This window comes from Oxyura jamaicensis, chromosome 5, assembly GCF_011077185.1.
Source record: "Oxyura jamaicensis isolate SHBP4307 breed ruddy duck chromosome 5, BPBGC_Ojam_1.0, whole genome shotgun sequence".
Lineage (NCBI taxonomy): Eukaryota > Metazoa > Chordata > Aves > Anseriformes > Anatidae > Oxyura > Oxyura jamaicensis.
The window spans coordinates 38,467,996-38,487,267 of record NC_048897.1 but is presented as its reverse complement, the minus strand read 5'-3'; the positions used below and the strand labels follow the sequence as shown (position 1 = coordinate 38,487,267).

General features: G+C 41.1%; 1 protein-coding gene across 4 annotated transcripts in view; it reads right to left on the bottom strand.

Annotated features, from left to right (window-relative positions):
* The window catches only part of SLC24A4 (solute carrier family 24 member 4), a 94,418-nt gene extending 75,152 nt beyond the window's left edge, over nt 1–19,266 (bottom strand). For all 4 annotated transcript variants that reach the window (XM_035327112.1, XM_035327114.1, XM_035327113.1 and 1 more), the window contains exons 1-2: nt 18,968–19,266; nt 16,678–16,788 (exon numbers count right to left, since the gene is read on the bottom strand). In XM_035327112.1, coding sequence (XP_035183003.1) covers nt 16,678–16,788; nt 18,968–19,115 — 259 coding nt within the window. In that variant the 5' untranslated portion in view covers nt 19,116–19,266. The remainder of the gene's footprint in view (nt 1–16,677; nt 16,789–18,967) is intronic.
* Between the last annotated feature and the right edge of the window lie 6 nt (nt 19,267–19,272).

The following is a 19,272-nucleotide window of genomic DNA, read 5'->3' as shown; positions in this document are numbered from 1 at the left end:
CCATTTTAATTAAAAAAGCTAAACTTAGATCCTTCAATTCCCAGAATATTGCTCTCATCTCACTGGATGCTCATTCAAGACAGTACCACCTCTCCCTGCAGCAAAGGGTACAGACTGTATCTATCCCAACTACAGACCCAAAGTTGATTCATACAATAGAACAGTTTTGCATCTTTGCACGTTTACTAGTAAGCCAGTCCAAAATGAGTGAAAATGTTGCTAGCAAGACAAAACAGCTCTACAGTTACCAACAGGCTCCACCAGATCTGCTATTTTCTTTTTTTTTTTCTCTCTTACAGAGACTTTTGCTCTTTCTCTCTCCCCTTCCTCAGTATCTCCTTGTGTTTAGCATGCGAGATTCTTTGGCAAGCAAAACTCATCCTCTCCTACTTAAGGTAGGTGTCAAAATAACAAACCTTTTGTGTTCAGGAGCCCTCACCAACTTCACGGGGAGTGCTGCAAGCATGATTTGGGTTTAAAGGCCTACAGCATTCCAGAAAGAAGACAGTTTTTCAAAAACATGGCAGAAAGTTTTCTGTAGCTTCTCTCCTAAGAGTCAAGACGCCCAGGTACCTGAGGATTCACTTTGTGAGATTACCAGTCATCTAACTCCACATGAGGTCCAGAGAAACAAGAACCTTTACCTCAAAGATTTCACTGAGAATCTGTCTATATTTTTAAGTATTAAGGTCCTTAAAATCCCCTTAACATTAACCTCATTTTCCCTCTTCTGTTCAAGGGAATTTTCCTTACTGATTTTAATGAGAATGGAATAAAGTTATTTTAAATAATACATCTAGTTACTTCACCAACAAAGAAACAATTTCTATTGTTAGGGTTATAAACCACACTATGATAGTATTTTGCTTTATTAAAATGCCCATGTCAGTTCCATAACTTCGGATGCACAGAAATAGGTCAACAATTTAACGTGTGAGGGACACACAGCACTTTTGGACCACATGCAACACTTACTACCATTTTCTGGCACTTTTCCATAGGCCAAGGATAGCAAAGAGCCTCAAGCACAGAGATTTACAGTTTCGGTTTTACCACCCAAAGTCATCTACCATGACTCAAGGTACTTCTGTGCAAAAGGTAGCACAAGAAGATTGCCTGGAAGTAATTCCTTTTAATAATCTCCCTCTCTGAGAGGGAAACAAATCAAGCCATGGCTACTTTGCCTTCCACCAGCCAAATTAGTTTCACTGTGATGTTTCCGAGAAGTACAACACATGAATTTTAAACTGGTTGTAAAAGTCCACAGAAACTCAGTTTAGCATCTTCTGTCTGTACTGATTTAAGCACTCTTCTCAAACAGCAGCAAAAATAGTTTTGAGATGTCCTTTCCCTTCACTCCCCTCCTTCCTCCTGCTTATCTAGCCCCTCTCTAAGCATTTTAATGACACAGAAAACCGAGAATGCCCATGTGTTCGCAATGTAATTAGTAGGGGAAGTGACACCTGTCTGCAAACTGTGATTGAGGAAATCACACACCTGACTGCAAACTGGGATTTTTATTATTATTATTTAATGTCAGAACAGAGATTTACTTTTTGTAATGATGAATAAGCTTTGCAGGCTACTATGCAGTCCTGCTGTGAAAGAAAAAAAAAGGAAAAAGAAAAAAAAGAAAAATAGTTACACAACAAATTATTCCAGAATTAAGGGGAAACTTTTTTTTCCCCCCTCTCTCATTTGTAAGGTGCACTGCTAACATGAATTAAGAGTAACGTCTTTGAGAATGCCACAAAAAGGGTATTTCTCTCAGTGGAATTAAGATTTTAATGCTTTGCCTTTGATCTGAATTACACAGTATTCTTTAAATCCAAGAGCACAAAATTCCAGACTTCCGTAAATAACCTGGGGCTTGCTAGCACAAATCTGTCAACTCACAAATCCCTCTTCATCTCTCCAAAGGCTGCATTTCTAAAGGTCATTAGATGGTCAGCTCGCACACTAGCTATACAGATCATGTAAATATAGGAGACAGAAAAACATAAAAACCCTCCCCCCCATTTTAGGTAACAGTTCTTAAGAATGTCAGGACAAAAAAAAATGCAGTTAGGGGCAACTAATATACACTACTGATAATACAGTGATACACATGGTAAATACACACATTTCCCCTCAAACGTCTAGATATTACTAGCGTTAGTCACACTGGTTTCAAGCTATCGATAACTTGAGCCATCACTTACTTCCACTCTGGACAGTCTTGTGACTGTACTTTCAGCTCCACTGTGAAGAGTCAGATGGATATTGACTCCTTTGACTCAGTCAAGGCAGTTCTTGCCATTTTTACCATGCTCTTACCGCCACTACCCTGACTTCTGTCTGTACAAAGTGAAACTCAAATGGCACCATGCTCCATCACATTGGGATGGAGTGAGGAGTTAAGGAGGATCACTGAAAACCTGTTTAATGCACGTGCATGTAGTCTGATGCACGTTTCTTTCATGGGTCTGTCATTAAATACCAGCAAAGACATCCTAGCTCCTGCTAGGTGAAGCAGGCCAATGCTGCATTTGCTACGTATGAAGTCCTACTGATGTCAGCAGTGGCTTAGAAAGGGCCAGTAGGGCCACACCACTGAATTATTTTGAAAGAAAACAAATGACAACAACAACAAAACTCAAAATCCTTAATTCCTGCACAATTCTTTGATTCTTTATTTCACCTGAACACATGCTGAAAGTTGAATGATCTTTACCGACCAATACACAAGGCAGTGGAAATGTCCCCGTCCAAGAAAGGACCAACAACTTTGACTTCAGTTTAACTGCATTTAATTTTTAAACTTGTGTATAAATGCAATAGTGAACCAAAATGTTTGCTCAAGTCAGCCAAGTGAAATCATGAATCCACCACAAGTATGCTTAAAAGAAATCTGCCCTTCAAACTAAAGTGAATTCCCTTCAGTCTTGGATAATGTAACAGACTTCCAGTTCTTGATAACTTAATCCTTGGTCAAAAACCAAGCGGTCCACTTCATGGACTGCTGTCTGCCTGCGTCCTATTACTGCCACTGCAGAAGTCCACCCCATAGTCTCAGTTTCCAAAATGTGGACAAAAGAAGGATGCCAATCAATCAAATGAAAAATTAATCCAAACGCCAAAAGTAAATAAGTATAAATCTCTAAATCCAGACATACATTTAGAAGATTAACTTTGAGAGATAGGACTATTTCTGTAATACTGAAGTGCAATCATGTATGTGAGGGTCATTTCACTTTAGCAGAGATGTCACTCCAGCCTGTCCTCAACACTACGTGGGAGGTTTACACTAATCAGCTTTTTCTGAAGTTTAAATTCTAGTGTCACATCAATAGATGTTACACAACAGCAAGAAATACTAGCTGTGCTGATTTTACAAAAGCCAGCCTGTCCCTATTTTCAAGCATTGGAGTCAACAGATATTTTCCCCATTAAAAAAATAATTTTAGATCATAAAGTTCAGTGATTTAGACAAAAACAAATAAATAAAATGAAGCATTATGATTTGCAAAACTATTTTACAGTTAGCATTAACTTTTGGCAGGTCTGGGAAAAAAAAGTGAAGAAGAAAAAAGAGGGGCAGAAATTTTGAAGATTTTTATCTTCACTATATACCTCACACACCAATATGATTTTTCTCACAATTTCATTTTTGTTTCATTCTTTCTGTATTGGTGAGTGATTTTTTTCCCAGAAAAGAGAGAAAGCACACTCCTTTCCCATGTTTGTTTCAAAGAAAATCAAATGATCTGAAGCATTTTCTCATAAAACATAGACCACCCAGCCCACTAGCCAGCAAAGCCACATTCTGGTTCTTGGCTTCTGTTACTTTGCAGTGGTAAAGCTGCCTGGCACTCACAGCAGCCTCTGAAGGAGCACACGTGGAATTTAAGCCTTTTAAATTTTAAGAAAGACTTTCAGCTAGCAGAGTTCTTTTCTAAAGCAAACAGGAGAAAAAAAAAGGGGAGGGGGGGGAGTCAGACACGTCCCATCAAAACACACACACATTCACACACTGGACTTCGGGGGAATCAAAACATAGTGTAACTCTGGTTAATCTCATAATTGCAAGAGGCTTTTATCCATGGCTGTTAAATAATACGATCCAAGTTGCCTCTCCAAGATTAAGTGCATAAAGTCACTCTGCAACTAAAATAGCAAGTCACGGAAGGGTTTGCTATGCTGTTTACATTAAGGAGAGAAAGATCATTTTTTAGTAATTACCCTTATAAAAGAATGACCACTGTGTCTGTAACACACAGATGTATTACTACCACATACAAATGTACTCATTGTAAACATAATGACTGTAAAACTTTGGATTTTTTACTCCTGTAAATACCTAGTTTGATGCACTCTTCTAAAACATGCAGTCCTTGTTTTTTTCCCATATTAAAGATACCTTTCCTCTTCTTTCTGTCTTTAGGATAAAGAAAATACATATATCAGAGCAGTGAACTGAATAATTTGAGGGTAAGAGACAAGTGCTTCCCTGACAAGCTACACCATGTTTACATTCACTCTAAACCATAAACTATAACGTGGCACCTAAGTAGGTGTCAATCTGCCATTGGGGAATCCAGGATCATCTTTATTCTCTCCGAAGAGAAAGGCTTAGTATTATAAAGATGCTTTTCATGTTCAGAGCCCAAGCTAACTGGATAATATTTGTAAAAGGGATAAAGAGATCTAGGTTCCCATCTGGAATTCAATTAATTTTTTTTGCTCCCTGGGAAGGAAAAAAAAATTGCTTTGTGGAGTGAAGGAATATAGGCAGAATCACAGAGAGCAGTCACTGCTGCAGCCACAGCTGGAACTGAGGATTTCCTGGTCCCCATGCCATGCTGAAACACTGGATCTGGTCTGCAGTAAATAAGACAAGTAAGACAAGCAGAAAACCATCCTCATTTACTACGGGGATGGAAGCTTGTTTTCTATACTATATATATATATATGAAAGAATCTGCTTTTTGTAAAAATGAGCAAGACGTTGGTTTGGGGTCAGGTCTACAGACCCTCCAGAATCACTGTATATCATCCCCTACTACAGCCTGAGCTAAGTGAGATGCCACAAGGCTAAGCTCCGTAGCTCAGACAGGCACAGAGCCAAGGCTGTCAAACAGCCATTTTCCACCCTGTGCTTTGGATACGGGAGGTCCTCACCTCTTCCACAAGTCCTCAGATGTGCTTAGTCAGTCTCCATAGCTGAAAACCCTTTCAAGGAGGATGGAACTGACCCACAGATCACAGCTGGGTCCCTGCCGAGGAGTATCTGGCAGAGGTGCAATCTGTCCCCCTCAGAGCTGCTCAGCAGTGCTCAGCTCTCACAGTCTGATCCAGAATCAGCAACGTGGTAGGACCAGAACGCTTGGAAGCAGTTACTGGATGGAAGGGCAGGATTCTAGTTGCGAAGATGCTCATTTTTTCCTTCAGAAGCACATAACACATGCATCACTACTCCCATCCCATCTGCAGTCTCATCCCAGAAGACCAGTGCTGCCAGTGGCATTTATATAGCATTCAGCCCTGCAGGCACAGGAATGGAAGACAAAACACTGAATCTTGAAAGTGTTCAGGAAAACCAAAAGATTCTACAAATAATTTAATGCTGTCCACAAAATACAAACAACTTCAAAGCCATTGAGCTTGCAGAAACACAGCACTTTTTAAGACCCAGAAGAGCTTGTATGATCACAGCAACTGTTGTTTTTTTTTCAATTTAACTTCTCTCCTACATGTACAAATTGGTCTTCTACAGTCATCTATAGGTACCACCTAGCGAAGCAGGTACTAAATAAAGAGAATTTCACATGTAGTGGTTGAGCAAAGACCTAATTATTCTTTAGCCAGCCTGCAATTTTTAAAAGCAAACTTTTTAAAGATTGCATTGTTTCAAAAGCAGTCATAAATACATCTTTCGACATCAAACTGTGCTCGCTGTGCAGCCTCCAAGAGTACATGAAGAACAATAGTATTTTTACCAAACCCCCTTAGCACATTAGAAAGGCAAACTTTGAGCTGGGTGGGAACAGACTGTGCCCCATGCAGCAGGTGAATCACATTAACTAATTTCCTTTTACCAGTCTGTTTTCTTGCAGAGAAAGCAACCCAGCTCCAACCTTTAATTACCTAAGCAGTACTTACTAAACTTAGTTGCCCTGAATATCCACAGATTAAAGCAGTTCTGGAGATGATCCCAGATAGTCTTTCCAAGTAAGAACTCTCCTATCAGGTGCTGTCAGCCTAATCAACCCTGGTAGACCAAATAACCAGAGTAAACACATACAGAATTTAAAAAACATAACTTACTTCAAATCTGAATTACTTTTACTTGCTCTTGCTCATAACCATTCAGTGTACCAAAGCTGATCTAGGCATATCGTTGCCCCATTGATACCAGTAATGGTATGGCGTAGCTGGTAATGGTACCCCTTCTTTTTGACTTTATAAAAACACACAAGGGGGGAGGGAAATATCTGTTGTGAAAAGTTACATTTCTCAGGAAAAAAGTACAATGACAAGAGTCAAGTGACTATGAGCTGATCAGGAAGGGTAGCAGAGAGATGATGATGGTAGCAGCAAAAGTTCCCAGCTCAATGAATTACATATGGCTACAATTTAAGGAAAAAAAAATGCCATTTAGCTACTGACCCTCTCAGGTGACTCACGATGCTTTTTTTTTTTCCTTCTTTTTCCTCATCCATTTCCATGGGTGCTCTTTAGGACCACCACTGCATCTCAACAAGGGCAGACAACACTATAGCTCTAGAGGGACCCTCCTCTTCTTCCTTCACCCTAAACTGGCAGAGCCTCTGTGCATGACTAAAACAGGACTAATTACTATGCCAGCTCTGGCTTGTTCCCAGTGTAGCCAATCCTGGCGGGATGATCTCCTGAGAGCACCATGATACTCATGGCTCATGAACAGAGATTCAAAAAAGGAAAGAATTACAACCTTCCAGATAGATTATTTCACGTATTGATACTTTGCAGCACAAAGACAGTAAGAAAAGACAAACAGATACTGGAAATTTATCTCAGTGTTTGAGTGCAGGTAAAGGAAGCAGAGAAAGGCTTGCAGCAACAAGGAAGAGGAAGGCTTGTGAAAAGCCTAAGGTGAGAAAAAGCCTTACAATTTTAGGCTACAACAGAAGCCAAAGATCCTGCCAACGGATTTAGAGAAGTGCGACACAAGCAGGCTAGGAATGCAACCCTTATGAAGGCATGGAAAGTGAACAGAAATGATTCTCACCAGAGAAAATTACGTTCAGAGAACTAACCCAGAAACAGTATCTCACTGTCCAGCAACAAATCTGCAGGGCAGAACCTCTTCTGTAGCTGCCATGGCTGCAGTGACACTTTGGAGCTGAGGCAGCGTACAGCAGCGTAGATATGCTCCCAGATGCCTTAACAAACAAGGCCTCTCTCTCTTGGGGAGTCTGTATTTTGGGCTAGGAACTCAAAATTCAAAGCACATTATGCTTCACAATAAATGAAAAAAAAAAATCATTTTTTTCCCATTTCAGCCTCTTTGAGCTTCTAAACATTGATTCATCCATTTTAACTTCACCATTCCCAAAGTTGAGAAATTTCCCACCATCTGTGAATCTTTACATCTCGCTATTCAGAGGTTGAAATCCCTCCACACAATAGATATAGTCACGTTACCCTCAACCCACTGAACAAGTGACTGCATCATATGCAAGGAAAAAAAAAAGTCATCAGGTGTCAGCAATCTCTGAGAATAGCCCAAAAAGCAAGCATGGGTGGAAACTGAACAGGCAAAGTCTAAATCTTTTGTGTTGGCAGGAAGGATGGAGGCACATCGGCCACCGCTCCCCTGCATGGGTAGAGAATGTCACTCTCTTAAAAATAGTTAATCCAGCAGCTGTCATTAACATGAAACCATTAACTTAATGTGGTAAAAAAGGAAACAATTGAGCAAGCAGATAGACGCATAGCCTGCATCCTACCTGAAGTGTCTGCTCTGCTGTACTTTGCCTTATCAGCAGAGTCCCAGCAGGAATGAATTTGACTCACACTTTCTAAGGCTAATATGTTTTTACTATAACGTCTTCAATGTCTGTCAACTTTAAAGAGTAAAGGAAACCATCACTCTTTATTGCCTGAGGGGTTTGCCTTGCTGCAGAACAGGAGTGATCCCAGTTTAATTGTCAGCAGGTTCATGGAATATTTTCAGCCTGCTAAGGCGGATAACCACGTCTAGTAATGAATTAGTGATAGAAACGTATAAGAAAATGATGTAACTTCTGGAAAAATAATTCAGTTAATGAGGGTTCTTGTCAAAAATATTAGCAGAACAAAGTTTAAAATTTACTGTAATGACATTGTACACCACGCCTAAGTATACTTTTAAATCAGTCATTTTGGCCCTTGAAACAAACGCTGAGGTTCAGAGGAGGAACTGAGGCTCAGGAAGGTCTGGTTTGGGTGAAGCTTTCTACATGGCTTTGTACCTAGGTGCTCCCACTAGTACAAGCTCTGAAAATGCATGTCCAACCCATGAAAAAAAAATATATAAACTGTGAATGTTTCAATTTTTATGTGCCAAACACAAGGCTAAAGCGTAGCCCTTCTGTAACTCAAGCTCTTTTTAGAGCCTCCTGTTGCTTTTTATTCTGGACTCCTTGCCCAGCCAGAACCAAACTTCTCACTGCACTTTCATTTTTCTTACCCCTTTTATCACTTTCTCTACTAACTGGTTCCCAGGGCCAGCCTCCTTGCCCTGCTATTGCCAGGATTCCCCTGTGGTTCATTATCCAAATTCAGCCTCCTTCCACTCTTGTTTTTGCATCCATTTCACCTATCTTCCAACTCCAGTCCCCAACTCTGGATAACCTTAGTTTTCCTACCACTCAACTCTAAATCCCAAGTTTCTCTATCCCTCTTGAAACTTCCAGTGACTATTTTCTACCTGCAGTTCCTTTCACAATCTAATTCCCTGCAGCCCAGTTCTGTTCTTGTCCAGTTTCACCTGAATCCTCCATGTTGTGTGGTTGAAGCTGTGGACCATGAGATGCTGAAAGCACAGCGACAGCATCTTTGCTCTCCGCAGTGTTCTACAACTCATGGGACTAAACACAGACTCACCAAAGGTAGATGCTTCAGAAACTTCAGATAGCCTCAAAAGTGACTCAGAAGAACTTCAAAGCTGGTAATTTGAGTTTTAGTCCATGATTATGTATGCATCAGTGACATCACAAGTGGCTCTTTGAGGGGAAGAAAATGGGGTTGCTTGTTTGATTGCTTTTTATACAGCTTAAAGGCTGTTTAAAATTTATCAAGCTGGCCACACAAAAGCACTCACACTTCTCTTTTACATTTCCTATTAAACTAGCAATCCATGTGAAGCAAACACTCACCATATCAGCTTCAAATGCTTTAAGTCTGCAAAAACTACAAGCAATTCAAGCAAGTTCTTGCAGTGGGACATGTGAGCTACCCTAAAACCGGCTACAAACCACTGCCATCTAAGCATGGCTAGTGCCCACTTGCAACTTCCCATGAAAAAAGTTATCTTTTCTTTCTCAACAGTCAATTAAAGTATACCAGCAAGTAATGAAGCCAGGGTTTTAACATCAAACAATCCAGTGTCTCGTAAAGATGCTGTCCTAGGCCAACCCCAAGGGTATGGATTAATGCTCACACAGACTGATTTGCAATGCCTTTCCGACCTGTCTCCTCCAAGACTAGAGAGAGCAAGGTGTGGTGATGACTGTGCATGATACAAAGTAAGAGAGCAGCTTTTTCTGCCTCAGCTGCAGTACATGGCAAGACATCACAGACAGTAGGTGAAAAGTAAGGAGTGAAAATGAAACTGCTATAGATGAGGATGGGTAAATTTAAACATGCCTTTTATACCAACAGCAACATTTTCTGTGGGTGGAAAACAGAGCAGATTTCCACATAGAAAGGTCTGTCTGCATGGTCATACGAGTGAGAAACGGATCCAAATACACATGCATAGTCCCACATTGAGGGTGAGATATTCAGCAACACCATGGAGACCTGGCTGTACAAGTCTTAACTTTGACAACTCCACTTCAGGATTTCAAATATGTTCCAAATGAAATGTAGCTCATTTGGTTAACATACCAGATCATAGGAAAATAGAAGCTGGAAGGGATCTAGCTGAGGTCATATTAATCCAACCTTCTGCTCAAACATCTTCACTTCAAGCCTACCTCTTTGTTTCAGAGCAAAGACGCACCTTGTAAAAAATATAATCCAAAGTGTGCTTTAACTGGAGCAAAACCAACTGTAAATAAATATAAATCAAGTGAAATAAAGATTATAGCAAGTAACATTTTAATTGGATTTAAGAATATACAGAATAAATTAAATCATATTCCATTTTGCTTCATTTGCTCTTGTTTACTACATCTCTAACTGACATTTTAGTCAGACACTTATTTACTGTGTGGTAAACTACTTCCTGCAAATTTGGCACCTAGACCTGAGGAAATAGATAAATTACCCTGGAGTTCGTTTTCTGTTCTCAGCTCTCCAGGGGATGCTGCTGGCAGGTTAAGCCAAGCACAGAGAGATGTTTGTCTCAATTCTTTCAACTATTCTGGATGTCAGTATTAATACACTGCTATAAAATGAACAGCTCAGAGAGAAGGGTGGTTATTTTTGAAATTTCATCTTCAAACAAAGCATATTTCCTAACCTGATTCACATACACACAAAAAAAAATCCTAATTAACTTCAGTGACATCCACCGCCCAGTCCTTTAAATGCTCACATCAACAAGCTGGGCAAAGAGTGTTAAAGGTTCAACCTAACTGTAGGTGTGAATTCTGAACAGGAGACCTTGGGAGCCCCACATGAAAAACTTGCCATTACACGTTTATCATTTGCCCTCAACTCGTCCACTTAAAGTGGTTTCAAATCATCACACATCTATCTCCCCCTGCAAACAGAAACCATCCAAATGAGGTCACGATCAATAAAGTTTACTGCTTAGCATCTACAGGGACAAGAGTGAGTCTAGCAACTTTTTTTTTTTTTTTAAATCAAAACAAAAACAAAGCAAAGCAACCTTACAAGCATATGACAATTGGCTACAGAAGTAAGTGATATGCCAGCTGGTTAGTAAGTCTTTCCACTACATAAATACATGCATCTGTGCACGTGTACATACACATTTGCTGGACATTGTACTTACATATCTGAATACCATATTCATATGAGCAAATAAGATTTTTTTCTTAAAATTTTCCTCATTTTCATTTTCTTTTAGGCCAACACAAGACTAGAATATTTAAGGCTGATAAATTTCCTGTTCTTTCTTTATTCACATAAGACATGTGAATAAAGAAATATTTTATGTCAAAACGTATGCACTATCAGTGAATCTATCATACCACAACAGCTGCACATTTTCTATGCATCAGGGCAGAGAAAAAGTCTGACTGATTATGAAAGGCTGGGGAGGAATATTTGCAAATAACACAGTTATTGTCTGTATTACCTCAGTCAGATGTAGTCTTGCTGTGCTAGGCACTGTGTGAATGCACAGTGAAAGAAGCTTCAGGTCATGCTGAGTTTACCAAGTTAGACTGCTCATGAAATGAGGGGTTACAGTGAAATTATTAGTAATATCTCCTTAAAAATGAGGGTCTAAGACACTTACCCCTGTTACAAAATGGAATTTTGATCTAGTGAAGATTATGAGCAAATTGATTAAAAGAAATATATATTATCGCATTGTTTAAAAAAATACATAGCACAAAATGACATGTTCCACCAGCAATAAAAGTATGTTTAGATCAACATTTAATACACAGAGTTTATGATCTTACACCAAGGAATCTCTAAGGATTAAGAAAGAAATGACATAAATCCTGCATATCAAGAACAATGCATCTAACTAAGCACTAGGTTTTTGAAATAAAATTGAGGGAAAACAATGCTTCCTATAGTGTCTTGACTATGACTGTACACGAAGTAGCTTTTTCTGTCATTTTGGAAAATTACTTGGAAGAGTCGGTCTTGTCTCCTCTAGTCAGTGAGAACACCATCATTGATTTTTGCAGAAAAGTAACAGGCTCTTGTATTCTCTACGGTACATAGAGACTTCTGGAGTTTCTCTACAATGCATCACATTCTACGTGAGTCCCCGAGGTTTGAATAACTAGCAGTGTAAAATATACACAGACGTAATGACTTTTGATGCTGACTCTGAACTCAAGTTACACACATGCTGCTGGGAAACACACTTTATTTCACTGTAGAGGACTGATTCTTTTTCTCTCACTGCAGGAACAGAAAGCATTGCTACAATGTGCCTTTTAATTCTAAAGTAAAAAGGCGGCATGACTCAGAAAGCAATGCTAACCTCTGCCTTTCCCCCAGCCCACAATTCATCATTACCCACCGATAACAATAGGAGGAGCACACTGGAACCAAATCCCCAGTTGCTTAAAATCAACGCAGCTCATGAACTGTCCGTGGCTGACAAACCTCTGGACAGGAAAGCCCACAGACTCTTCCAGTTTCAAGGAAGCCCACTGACTAGTGTCAGAAGACTATCAGAAATGTCTAATTCACAGCAAGTCATTAAAGCGTTCTCTGTGATCTATACAGAGATGACTTGAAAACATTCACAACGGAAAGGAGCCCGGATCAATTGTTACTAGCCTAACACAAACCGGTGCAGCCACATGGCTCCAAACACCGCAGCACCCGGTCACTCCTGCTCACGGGGTGAGCTCTTGAAACGTTACTCAGAGTTCTGGAAGACATGGATATCGTGGGAACATCGTGAAACAAGAGGCAAGCCACAGGAGCAGGGAAGCTATAAATCTGACTTGCTGGGCAGATGGCACCGCAAGCTAGCGAGCTGATGGCAGATGGAACCGGGAGTTTGGGTAAGGCAAAAAAATGGTTGCAAACTAATGAGATCTGTGAAGACACTAAAGTCAACGACTCTCCCTTCTGATTACTTTGCTTTAAGTCGGGGTCAGGGTCAGAGCCTTTTGCCTTCCAGTTTGTGCCCACTCTTATGGCACTGGTTGCCACCAGCTCTACCTTTTCATGGCAGAAGAGCTTCCAACAGGGAGTTTCAAGCCAGAATCTTTAACGGAAAATTGCTATACAACACACTAACTTTGGTCTTAGTCCAGGTGAGAACTGGGGTTGGCTTGGTGCTTCATCTCCTTCCTGCAGCTGACCTACAGTTCCACCATTGCCCTTATGGGACCAGTAGGATCTATAGCTGCCTAGGACTGCAGAACAGTTACCATCAGAAAAAAATGTGTAGCACCCTTTAAGATATTCATGAATACCAGTCCCTCTAGCCTCCTAACATCAGACAAACCTTTCCCCTCTAGTTCTATTTTGCTAACAAATAAATTGCTACCTTCTCCCTATCCTCCTTCCTTGTTTACATACAAACACACACACACACGCGCGTATTTTCCTTTCCTTTGTCAGAGCATTGGGGTTCTTATGTAGAGCAACCTTGCAAAGACTTCAAAGGTTATTTTTTATTCTGATAAAACAGCCTCAGAAGTATTAATAACATTTCCAAAACACAATACAAAATCATCTACTCCTGTAAATGAGACAATCTCATACAGCATAGGCCATCTGAGCTTCCAGCAGACAGCAGTTTCCAAAGGCTTCTAACATTACTACCAGAGGCTTATGGAGTTTTTTTCCCCCAAGATGTATTCAACCAAGGATGAGCATTTCTTACCACTGTCATGAACTGCAAGGCTTTCATGGTCTTATAAACTTCTATAGCTGCAACTCCTGACAACTGGGGATTTTTTTTATTTGCATGTAAGCAAGAAAAGGGGATGAAGTGGTAAATAAATTAACTTTGTTGAAAGCCTTTGGGAAAAGAGAAGTAAAGCTGCAGACTTGTGTGGGAAGCTAATAAAAAGGGAGCGCAGCAACAGCACTGCAATGACACAAAGGATTAACAGGCTCTCAGCAAGAACTTGCATTCCCCGAGGTATGAAGTTCTTGTATCCTAAACACATATAGAGAAACATCCACCTAACACAAGGAAACTGCTATGTACCACACACACACCCATGCATCTGTCAGGCCCTTAGTGCTTAAAGCAGATACAAAAAATGGCATAGGTAAGAATAAGTACTTCCTATACGGAAGACTATACAGAGCACCATATTCATATAACAAATATGCCTAATAACTATCTGTTCTTAAGATGGAAAAAAATAATCAACAACCAGACATTTAAAATGTTTGACAACACATTCCTGAGATTTTCATTAAATTTAGAGGGGTGGTTTCCTGGGATGAGTGAAAGTTTGCTTGCTCCAACTGAAAACCCACATTTTCTCACCAATTTTCCACGTGATCTCAATCTAGTCTCTTAGCCTTTCACTTCACTTGGTCTCTTAGCCAAGTCACTTAGCCTATGACTACTTCCCCCAGATGTAGTCACAGGGTTAGGCAAGCCACGTTATCATGGAGATGAGCTATTCTACTGGTTCCTTTTTGATAGGTTTTAGGTCACTACCTTCTTCTCACCACACTGCAAATCTCTATCTCCGGCTACCAGACAGGAACCAAAAAATAAAAAATAAAAAAATCTGCAGAAGTTACTACTGAGCAGTAATGATCATGGATTCTAACAAACCCATTCTTGTCCAACAAGCATCAGTTTCAGATATTTTCAGATGTTCCCCTTATTTGTAGCTATCTTATGTCTAGCCACTCTTGCAGCATCTAATTCCCCCCTTCAGCTGCAGAAGATCCAGAGAGATAAGCTGTACATAGCTACAGAATAACAGGAAGTGACTAAAAATGCCACAATTGCAATCCTGTGACATGTCTGATCTGTAAATCTGTGTTCTAACTGAAGAAACACCTATTAAAAAGAAAGACATATTTCAACACTGTGAAGAGAAATCATACATTTAACACAAGTCTCATGACAGTTTTCTAAAAACCTCAGAAGTCTGAGGCATATTTGGGCCTCCCAGCTTCCATGTGTCCAGCTCTTGTGGTTGAAGAGAAAAGTGCACCTCAATTACCTGAATTCCGTAAAGCAAGTCAAATGATCCAGCTGTATTTATTTAATCCAGTTATTCTTAAACTGACCTTAGAGTTTTTAAGGACTGCAGGGAGCTGAACCATAGGATGGAGCATGCCCACGGCAGGGTGGATGGGAACTAGATGATCTTTACGGTTCCTTCAACCCAAACCATTCTGTGATCCTATGATTTGTTACAAACATCTGGAGAAGTCAGCACTGCTCACACAACTGCAGTTTATAAACTCTTAGCAGTTTCATCATAAGACTGTAAATAAGCTCTCATTCCCAAGTGGAAATCCCCAACAAAAAGTTGGAGGGGCATCTCTCTGATCCATCTTTGAAAATTTTGTGGTCTTTGTTGGCTTGGCGTGTGCAGCCAAGTACATGTCCATGCACGATCGCATTGATACACCCACATATGCAGATGAAACTGCAATAGGAATAGGAAAGAATAGCATTCTCTGGCTATTCATCAAGAATAATTGCATCTTTCCAAAGGGTCTCATGTTTCTTCTTTCTCATCTGTGAACAACTTTGACAAAAAAACAACAGTATCATAAGGTTACAGATGCAAACATCAGTAAACTAACTCATCAAGTTCTTAACAGAAGTAGAGAGAAGCCCTCCGACATCAAGACAATGCAGCTAATGCTTTTGGATGCACATATTTTCAGCAATGTTCTTCCATTCCTCTCAGAAAATGCATAAGCACAGCAGTAACCCTGACTCTATCCGATAGCTGCCTCAGCATTATAACAAACATGTAACTGAAGAAGGGAATGCTGCTCCAAACTTCTCAATGCCTGGGACTGACAGGATCCCAGAACTCATGCTGTCACTATCCGCAAGAAGGTACAGACTCTGCTGTCATCCCCTAGTTGATCAAAGAGTCATATTGCAAAAGAAAAAAAATCTGAACTTTAAATTAATTTGGCTAGTGCCATTGGCAAAATGTCTCATCTCCCACACACCGTAAACCACAGAGAAGCAAGGAGAGAGAGAAAGGAAATGTACACTGGAAAGACAGATGGGAAGATGAAAGTGTTGTGGACTAACATTGATATTAAAATGCGTCATCTATCCCTGCTCTCAATCAATTATTACCCCCTGGCCAGGATGATAAATTCAAGTAAAAATGGTTTCATGGTTTCCATATTACTTACCTCATCATACCCCTCCACAAAATATGAACTCCTACTCTGAATACAGAGTTTATCACTAAACTAGCAAAACCTCATTAAATTCACAGTGGTAATGAGTACAGATTACTGTGCTCAGGTGGTATCTCAAACACTGTATGTTTAACTACCTATAGTATCAAGAAGAGTGGTTCTCTCATTACACAGCATTAGCTAGATAGGAATAATAACCAAAAGAAACAAAACTTGAGAAATCAAATTGTCAATATAAGTCTCACAACCACCCCAAAACATACCTATATTTGAATATTAACTTTTACTTTTGATAGATAAAGTCATCACATTATATAGCACCAAAAAAATCTCTCTACATAGAATAGTTATGCTTTTATTATTTCTTTTTAAGTTTACCACTTTCATGTTTATTGCAGCTTCATCATGACTGCCTAGCACAATACATCTCCAGAGCTTACAAGACATCATAAAGTTTTCCCATCTTACCTGGCTCTGTACAGTTCTTTCCTTCATGTGTCCCATTAGGTGATGCCATCAATCTTCTATTCCTCCATGTCTCTGACAATACATGTCTGTTTGCAACAGTTGATTCTTGGCCTATATTAAATAGAAAGAGGTTATGTCCGCTGTCACCATTTTTTTTTTCCCTTTATCAGCTTAACTGAACTATATGCCCCCACTAGCCAGGACCATGGACAGACCATCAGAAGGGGAACACGACCAAATGAAGGTGCCACTGTGGCACACGCCAACATATGCATGCCAGGTGCTCCTAGCTACAGAGGGTAAAAGGACCTATGAAGGTGCAGTGTCAGAGCCATCAGCATGTTCTGGCTGTCAGAGTACCTGGCTATAACCCACGACCCAAAAATCATTCTGCAGCAAGCAAATGCTGAAACCTGTACCCTTGAAACTCAACATTTACAGATCCTACAGATGAAACCAGGCCGGCTATGCTGACATGAGCAATAATCTTAGTCATCTGCACTTGCATATATTACATCACCGATTTCTAAAACATAAAAATGCATATTCACAAGTTGCAGTTGTATTTTGGCTTAATCTGAATTAGCAGGCCAGTCTTTTCAGTGTTGGGTGTACATGATAACATCAACCTCTGCAAAATTTGTTTAGGAAAATGAAAAATAACAACATTGTGAAGCCTCACACATCTTAAGAAAGAGAAACATCTTCAAAAGTCAGGGGAGCTTTTGCCTAAACTCGTATTCCAGAAGCAGTCTCAACAGAACTTACTGAATGCAGTGCACGAGGAGCACTTGTGATAATGCAAGGTATACAATTATAATAATCATAGGAAGAACAAATTTATTTAATTAAATCACTTCCATTTCAACCTGAGCTATTTCAAATGAACCTATTCTAATAACAAAAAAATCTTCCATGCCTGATCTTACAACTTATGCTCAGTCAGCATGGAACGCTTGTGGTTTGCTACAGTGACTGTTACAAAAAAATCTAGCTTGCAAAAGTTAGTTTGGCTAGAGTATTTGCTAAAATAGTCTGCTGCCACAGTTATAAGGAACATGAAGAACAGATGGTCAGTGTTTATGGATACAATATACTGTAAATTAGCTGGCTGAAAAGAAAAAAAAAAACTACCTGATGCAGCATACCATCAAAAATTAGGTTATCAGGGATTTAGCTGATAACCACAAAGATTAAAAACTTTAATTAGTCATGACATTTTTCACACAAGCCCAAAAAAAGTCTGGAAAACCTTTATCTGGAACAAAAACCTCAAACCATCTAAACATAACCATACCCCAACTCGCTGCCTTCACAAGCAAGTGCATTTACAAAAATATATCGCTACTGCAAGGGAAAAAAAAAAATCACAGGCATGACAAACAGTTCTAAATAAAGCAGGAGTATATTCTGAAACCACAATTAAAAAATGCTGGAAGTTTTAAGATAAGCTATACGCTAATATAGTGTAAGGCATTAAATTCTTGTATGGATGGCTCATTGCCATCCCAGATACATCTCAAACATCACAGGTAATGATTTAAGGGTGAGAGCATTACAAAATATGAAAAGTTCCACTAGATTTTTTTCCTAAAGCTCACAATTTACCTTCAACTGTAATTTAATCAGGTGGCCCATCCAAATTGTTATATGAAACACAGAGATGGGCTCAGGGCTTTGTTTGACTTTGTCCTTAAACCCTCAAGGAAGGTTGGCGGTCCTGCCTTGGGACCCAAGAGGTGTCCCAGTAACCTCAGGCTTCACAGCTGGGGGATGCAAAGCAAGCTGCAGGAAAAGGGCCCAAAGTCGCATGTTTACAGCCCAAACTGTGCCAGCAGGTGGAAAAACAAAAACAAAACCCCATGAGCGGGAGCGACGCAGATGCCAAACGCATCACTTCACCAACATGGCACTCGCACAGCAGGTGCAACAGCCTCCGTAAAACACCAGGTCGGCACCGCTCCTTGCCTAAAACACCGAATTTTCTGTCAAATCCACGCTGCGATTTGGGGCGGGCTGGAGCGAGGCGGCGGCGAGGCGGCAGCCGCGGCTGCTGGAGGCTCGGGGCCACGGGTCAGGGGGCGAGGTGGCCGCGGCTGACGGGACCAGAAGCGACCGGGGAGGACCGGGCTCCGTGCAGAGCCGCCAGCCGCCCCCAAACCCCCCCAGACCCCCATGTCAGCCCCAGGCTCCCTCCTGAGGCAGCCGGGGCACCCCCAGCCACAGAGTTCCGACCCCGCCGCCCCCTGCCCTGCCCGGAGCCTCCGGTCCCCGCTGCCGGGCCACTCACCCAGCCTGGAGAGCAGGCTGGACATGCACCAGGCGAAGAAGAGGATGGCGCAGATGAAGCCCAGCTGCTGCAGCAGCATCTCCCTCCTCCTGCGAACTTTCCTTAGCACGGGCAGCGCCGTCTTCGGCGGGGCGAGCGGCGGCTCCATGCGGGCGAGGGGCGGGCGGCGCGGGGCCGGCGGGCAGAGCGGGGCTCAGGGCTGCCGGCTGCCCGCGGGCGGCTCCATGGCGGGCGGCGGCGCGGGGAGAAGCCGCTGCCCGGCGCCTCGGCGAGGCAGGGAGCGGCAGGTGGCGAAGGGCGGGCGG